The sequence below is a fragment of the Myotis davidii genome, unplaced genomic scaffold (assembly GCF_000327345.1).
Source record: "Myotis davidii unplaced genomic scaffold, ASM32734v1 scaffold286, whole genome shotgun sequence".
NCBI lineage: Eukaryota > Metazoa > Chordata > Mammalia > Chiroptera > Vespertilionidae > Myotis > Myotis davidii.
In genome coordinates, this window is record NW_006297577.1 from 268,637 (window position 1) to 276,403 (window position 7,767).

The following is a 7,767-nucleotide window of genomic DNA, read 5'->3' on the forward strand; positions in this document are numbered from 1 at the left end:
TGTAAGGAGATGGGTAGTGCCATTTGGCCTAAAAATCCAGTGAATAACACTGTTGACCCCAGGGAAGAAATAGTCCATAACAACCCCCAAAAGACAGATGCAAAGTAGCAGGTTCTCTAGTTCAGGTAGGAGAAAAAGAGTGAATAAAAGCTAGGCAAAATAAAAACAACAACTATTTGATAAAGAAGAAGCCATCTCTGTGTGTGAGCTTTGGCTGAACAAAGATGGTCAGAGTGGAAATAAAAAAGAAAAGATGGATAAAAGGAAGAATTTTATGATTAAAAAATAGAAATAATTTGGGAAAAGGATAGTACTGCTGTCCTCTCTTCTATAAAGTTAAGTGTGTGAGGCCAGGGGTTCCGAAGGACAAAGAATCGCCCAGCGGACCAGTGAGGCTGAGCCTTCAAGTCAGAGCATGGGCCACCATTGCTGCATCAGATTCACAAAGTCCAGTCTCGGTAAATAAAGCCTGGAATGAGCCAACACCATAGTGCAGGCTCGCAGAGAAAAATTCCACTAAATAAACTATCTTTACCAGGTTCAGACCCAAACTAATTCCAATTTCATCACTAATTTTAAAATGTGAAAAGATTCTCATGCACAGGAAATAAGACTTTTAGAAACAAGAATAGCAACAACAAAAACCACACAAAAAATAAAATAAGACTTTCTTTGAAAACTATATAGAATACTTACATAGAAAATAAGACTTTCTTTTAACACTGTAAACCAGGGATGGGCAAACTTTTTGACTCGAGTGCCACAATGGGTTCTTAAACTGGACCGGAGGGCCGGAACAAAAGCATGGATGGAGTGTTTGTGTGAACTAATATAAATTCAAAGTAAACATCATTACATAAAAGGGTACGGTCTTTTTTTTCAATAGTTTTATTCATTTCAAATGGCCAGATCCGGCCCGCGGGCCGTAGTTTGCCCACAGCTGCTGTAAACAAAGGACTAAAATGATCTTAAATATCTAAAAATGTTAGTAACATGGAAATTCCACCTATTGACATAGCAAGATGATCTTCAGTTCCTTGTAATCAACTCTATTTCATAAATACATGTGCTGGTACAACTATTTACCTGTAACAATCTATATTTAGAATGAAGATCTGTGTTGTGAAAGGACATCAGAAATGCTATACCTAGCCCTAGTCAGTTTGGCTCAGTGGATAGAGCATTGGCCTGCAGACTGAAAGGTCCCAGGTTCGATTCCGGCCAAGGGCACATGCCCGGGTTGTGGGCTCAATCCCCACTGTGGGGCATGCAGGAGGCAGCCAATCAATAATTCTTTCTCATCACTGATGTTTCTATCTCTCTCTCCCTCTCCCTTCCTCTCTGAAATCAATAAAAGAAATATATTTTTTAAAAGAAATGCATTATCTAAAGTGTTACATGAAAGAATTAAGCTTTGATTGTCCTTATCAACAAGGCTAATCTTATAAACCAAGAAATCAACCCCAAATCCTAATTCTATAACCACTCCCCTCAAAATCCACCCACCTTATATTCTCCCCAGCTGCATGGACAAAGCATTTTTTGCCACCCATCACATACAACCTGCATACCTGTTTGGAAGGTAGGATTTGCTCCAGGGTACATGTTGGGGGAGTAGGCAGGAGCTGCTGCTGCATAGCTCATGGGGAAACCAGCTGGAGAAAAACACACAGAATAATCTGATGTTATCACTTGAAGAAGTAACCTGATTTTATAACCAGGGTGCCCACAGGCACAGTCACTCTTACCTTCTTCATCAGAACTCCAGACTAACTTAGGCAGCCCAACAGTACTATGTAAGCTGATCAGTTTGTCTCTAGTTGTCTCTCCTTTTCTCAGAATTGTGATGGGTCACAATCCTAATCATGTATTTTAAACCAATGAGTAATGTTTACAACTTTTGCTCTGGCCAGTGTGGCTCAGCTGGTAGAGCATCATCCTGTACACCAAAGGATCACTGGTTTGATTCCAGGTTAGAGCACATGTCAAGGTTGTGGGTTCCATCCCTAGTTGGGGTGCATGTGGGAGGCAATGGATTGATGTCTCTCTCTCTCTAAAAACCAATAAAAACATATTTTAAAAAATACTTACAACTTTCAACAATGGAAAAAACTGGGCAGAAACTAAGTTAGAATACAAAATAACACATATAGGTATATACTAGTCAGAGAACTACCAATTTTATCCTAGATTCTAATTCCATAATATAAGAGTTATAAAAGCATTGAGTGCTGAAGGGGCTCTAACAAGTGACCCATGGAACTGGCAAAAAGCCAATCTCATGATCTACTTGGAAGCAACCTTGCATTTATTAATACTAACAAGTAATCCTTTATAAAACTAAACCACAGCCACTAATGATTCATCTGAACACAAAAGAAACAGCAAATAAGACATTAATTTGTCTTTCTCTGTCTGACTTATTTCACTTAGCGTAATACCCTCAAGATCAGTGGTTCTCAACCTTCCTAATGCCGCAACCCTTTAACACCCTATGTTGGGGTGACCTCCAACCATAAAATTATTTTTGTTGTTACTTCATAACTGTAATTTTGCTACTGTTATGAATCGTAATGTAAATATCTGATATGCAGGATGTATTTTCATTGTTACAAATTGAACATAACTAAAGCATAGTGATTAATCACAAAAACAATATGTAATTATATATGTGTTTTCCGATGGTCTTAGGCGACCCCTGTGAAAGGGTCGTTCAACCCCCAAAGGGGGCGCGACCCACAGGTTGAGAACCGCTGCTCTAGATCCTTTCATGTTGTGCAAATGGTAAGATTTCATTATTTTAATAGCCGAGTAATATTCCATTGTATATAGTACTACCTCTTCTTTATCCAATCATCTATTGATGGGCATTTGAGTTGCTTAAAAAACTTGGCTATTGTAAATAATGCTGCAATGAACATAGAGGTACATATATAGTTTCAAATTAGTGTTTCGGATTTATTCAGAGATATTCCCAGGAGTGGAATGCTGGACCAAACGGTAATTCTATTTCTAATTCTTTGAGGACCCTCCATACTGTTTTCCATAGTGGCTGCGCCAATTTGCAATCCCACCAACAATGCACAAGGGTTTCTTTTTCTCCACATCCACACCAACACTTGTTTGTTGATTTATTGATGACAGCCATTCTGTCAGGTATGAGGTGATATTTCATTGTGGTTTTAATTTGCATTTCTCTGATAATTAGTGATATGGAGCATCTTTTCATATGTCTGTTATCCACCTGTATGTGCTCTTTGGAAAAGTGTCTATTCATTGTCTCTTACCAGTTTACAAAAACAGATTCATGGATACAGAGTACAAACTTAAGGTTGCTGTTCTTGGTCTTTTGATTCTGTATCAATCTGAGAATTGGCTAATAAGGTACTAAAAAAAGTCTGCTGAGATTTCAATTGGAATTACATTGAATTTAGGTATAAATTTGGAGGGTGATGACGTCTTTACAAAACTGAGTCTTCCCTTCCATAGATAGGTGCATATATTTCCATTTATTTAGATATTCATAAATATTTTCCAACAAAAAAAAAAGACACTAAGGTTATAGTCAAAATCCCGGCCATCAACAGATGAAGAATTACGTAGTAGTATTATGTAAAATATAAAAAGAACAAAGCAACCTCTGTGAATTGATTGGAAATGGTTCCTAGAATGCACTAAGCTGACAAAGCAAAGTGAACTCAACCTGCATTTCTATTCCAGAAAAGAACCTGTGGTTCAGCCATGTGGAGTATGTGGGCCAACAGTCTAGCAGCAGCACCTTCCAGGGCCACTTTGGCCTAATGAGGGCCTCCTCTCACTGCCAATCCTTGACCCAGAGCTCCCATTCAGTTGGCTGAGACTTTGGCAAATGTATATCACAATTCTGAGGCTCCCCTACCCATTCTGCTGCTTCCCAGTGGACCTTTCAAAAATGTTATCCTCCCCTAAAATGTCTGTATTTCTAATGCCATCAAGTATGTTCCATCTTTTGTATAACAAAGAAGAAAATAGAATGTACGGATGCAGTTGGCCTAACATGGACTGAATGTCTGTGTTCCCTCCAAAATTGTATGTTGAAACCCTAACTCCCAATGTGATGGTATTTGGAGATACTCAACAGTAATCATTTCACAATGTATACATATATTAAATCATCACAAACATCTTTATAAAACACTAGTGACCCAGTGCACGAAATTTGTGCACATTAAAAGGGAATTAGAGTAAATATTTTAATATTGCTATTTGCCCTTTCTCTATTATAGAAGTGTCAGAGATGAAAGAAAATTAGTAAAATGTATATGAAAGTCTTCCTCCTGTCAGAGTTTGGGGCGAGCCACGGGAACCAGAGTCAAGTCCCCGCCCACCCACGTGCACCTCAAAATCGCGCGAGACCCAAACCTGGCCATCCCCATCCCCATTGGGCTAGATCCAGACCTGGCCAGCCCCACCCCCATCAAGCCCCACCGGGCAGGGGGTGCAGCCTAAGGTCCCCCATTAAGCTCCACCGGGCAGGGGATGTGGCCTGAGGTCCCCATCAAGCCCTGCCAGGCAGTGAGTGCAGCCTGAGGCCCTCCAGCCTGGCGCCGGGGCAGGGGGCACAGCCTGAGGTCCCCCAGCCTGGTGCCGGGGCGGGGGGCACAACCTGAGGTTCCCTGTCAAGCCCCACCAGGCAAGGGGCACAGCCTTAGGTCCCCTTGCCCCGGCCCAGTGCTATGCAGCCTCAGGTCCCTGCTGATTGCTTATTAAGTCTCATTATGGAAACTCGGCCTCTGCTGTGGGTACAGCCATCTGGTGTTATGGGATCCCTGCCTCTGCTGTGGGCGCAGCCACCTTTGTTATGGGGTGAGGGTCAATTTGCATATTCCCTCTCTATTAGATAGGATGTTGTAGAAACTAGGCATATACAATTTTTGTATATCATTCCTCAATATAGCTGGGGGGAGGGGGGGATGATCAATCAACATGCTATCTGCCTAACAAAAGAAAACATCAACTGGACTACCTATGACTTTTAATACACTGTGTATTACATTCAATGTAAAAACAACAGGAACCCCAAGAGACAGGACCATGTAGCTGAAAACAAAAGAAAAGACACATTGACAATAGAAACAGACCCACAGATGAACCAGCCAACAGGTTTTTAAAATAACTATGAGTAGTATATTAAAGAAAACAAAAAATGAAAAACCTTGATTCAATACACAAGCAGAATTAGCAAAATGAAAACAGATCAGAACAAAATTATATTAAAGCTCACAGACAAAACAATGGAAATATAAAAAGGATGTAAAAGACATGAGGCAAAGTAAAATGACCTAATCCTATCTAATAATAGACAAAGATTGAAATTAACCGTACCTCCACTATGCTTTCCATTGGATAATCAGCGAGATATGCAAATTAACTGCCAACAAAGATGGCGGCCGGCAGCCATGCAGCTGAAGCGAGCAGGAGGCTTGCTTGCTCCAGTGATGGAGGAAGCCAAGGTTCCCCGCCTGCCGCAGCCCAGCTTTAAGCTCTGGAAGCAACAAAGTTGCAATTATAGGGCTAAACAAACCCCAGATACCTGCTTTCAGCAGGCCGTGACCTCGGAGCTGGAGCAGCAACAAAGTTTCAATTATAGGAGGTAAATAAATCCCAGAATTTAAAAAAAAGAAAAAGAAAAAAAGGAGAGGCTGGAAGCTTCAGTCGCCAGCGGGCTTGGCCAGCCTGAAAACCCTCAGACCCTCATCCAAACTGACCAGACACCCCAGTGGAGATCCCCACCCTAAAGAGGGTGTGGCCAGCCTGAAAACAGCCATCAGCCCCTCATCCAGGCTGGCCAGGCACCCCAGTGGGGACCTCCACCCTAAAGGGGATGAAGGCAGCCTGAAAACAGCCATCAGCTCCTCATCCAGGCTGGCCAGGCACCCCAATGGGGACCCCCCCCCTGATCCCAGGACACCCTTCAGGGCAAACCAACACACACTGACCACCAGGGGGCAGACGCTCAATGCAGGAGCTGTCCTCTGATGGTCAGTGAGCTTCCTACATGGGGGAGCTCTGCTCAGCCACAAGCCAGGCTGATGGCTGCCAGTACAGCGGTGGTGGTGGGAGCCTCTCCTGCCTCCTCAGCAGAGCTAAGGATGTCTGACTGCAGCTTAGGTCTGCTCCCCACTGGCAAGTGGACATCCTCTGAGGGCTGCCGAGCTGCCAGAGGTATGTCTGATTGACAGCTTACGCCCAATCCCTGGGGGAGCGGGCCTAAGCCAGAAGGTGGTCATCCCCCGAGGGGTCCCAGACTTCGAGAGGGCACAGGCTGGGCTGAGAGACCTCCCCCCACTCCCCCAAGTGCACAAATTTTTGTGCACCAGGCCTCTAGTATACTTATAAATGGAGTTCCAGGACAGAGAGAAAGGGGCAGGAAAAAAAATATTTGAAGAGCTACTGTTATGCTGGAATAAATTAGCCCACATGATTCAAGAAGCTCTGTGAGCACTAAGCAAGAGAAATATAAAAAATCAAACAAACAAAAAAACTAGTCATGTCACAGTAAAAACAAAGATATTTTAAAAGTAGTGAGGAAATTAAGGGGTGAAGTGAGAGCGATGGGGGAGGGACATGTTAACTTCAAAGAAAAAAAATAATTATCACAGAAACCAGAAGACAATACAATTATACTTTTAAAGTGCTAAAAGAAAGTAACTGCCAATCAAAATTATATACACAGTGTGGTGAGCAAAAAATACCCCGCCCCCCACAAAGATACTACAAATCAAATCCCTGGAATTTGTAAATAATACCTTATTTGGAAACAGGGCCTTCTTGGACATAAGTTAAGAGTCTGGAGATAAGATCCTCATGGATTACCCAGGTGGGCCCTAAATCCAATGATAAGTGTCCACAGAAAAAACACACAGAAGGGCTTCTAGTCAAGATGGCTGATAGGTAAATGCTGGACTTGCCTCCTTCCATAACAACATCAAAATTACAACTAAGTTACAGAACAAGCATCAGTGAGAACTGTCTGAGATTTAGTTGAACAGAAGTCCTGTAACTAAGGGTATAAATAGGAAGGCACAATGAGACTAGTAGGAGGGGCAGAGGAACAGAACACATTGGTCCCACACTAACATGTGGCGGATAAAAATCTCGGCTGTGGAGGTCACCCCTGAAGAGTGAGGGGTGCCAGCCCCACACAAGGCTTCCTGAGCCGAGGCTTCCAGTGCCAAAAGAAAGTCCCCATTGTTATGCCCAGATTTCAAGATCCCCAACAGACCACGTGAGGGAGCCAGCCGTGTCCTATGCAAAAGCAAAGAGTCCTTTATTTCAAACCCGGGTCTGGCTCCCCTACCCTCCTTACTGACACAGCAGCAGGTGGCATAGAGAGAGATCTAGCCCGATGTGAAGAGGAGTTTGATAGGGGGGTGGAGTAAGGGCAAGAGAGGGGACTGTGGGCTCCACCGATTGGCCAGGCGCAAGTCGGTGTCTCATTACACAGGATGTGGTCATATTGATGGCGTGCACTTCCCTTGATTATCATTGGTTAGTCCAGAGAAATCCTGGGTGTGGCTAGCAGAGGCTTGGGCTTCCAGGAAGAAGCCTTGCCAGCACATGGCTCTGCCCAAAAATGGAAGACCCAGGGTAAGATGGAAGGCGTAGTCCTCGCCCTTTCATTCCTCCCTTTGTCTTGGAACTTTCGGCTCAATCATGAGACAGACTGCATTTCTATCCCACTGTTGCTAGAGGCCCATACTGGACACACAGAGCTATCAACTGAAC

At 43.2% G+C, this 7,767-nt stretch overlaps 1 protein-coding gene across 6 annotated transcripts in view; it reads right to left on the reverse strand.

The window, feature by feature from the left end:
* The window catches only part of FAM168B (family with sequence similarity 168 member B), a 97,622-nt gene that overhangs the window by 40,656 nt on the left and 49,199 nt on the right, over window positions 1-7,767 (reverse strand). For 5 of the 6 annotated variants that reach the window (XM_015570187.1, XM_015570186.1, XM_006773289.2 and 2 more), the window contains exon 3: window positions 1,572-1,655. The exons of the other annotated variant lie outside the window; for it this stretch is intronic. In XM_015570187.1, coding sequence (XP_015425673.1) covers window positions 1,572-1,655 — 84 coding nt within the window. The remainder of the gene's footprint in view (window positions 1-1,571; window positions 1,656-7,767) is intronic. 6 annotated transcript variants of the gene reach the window in all.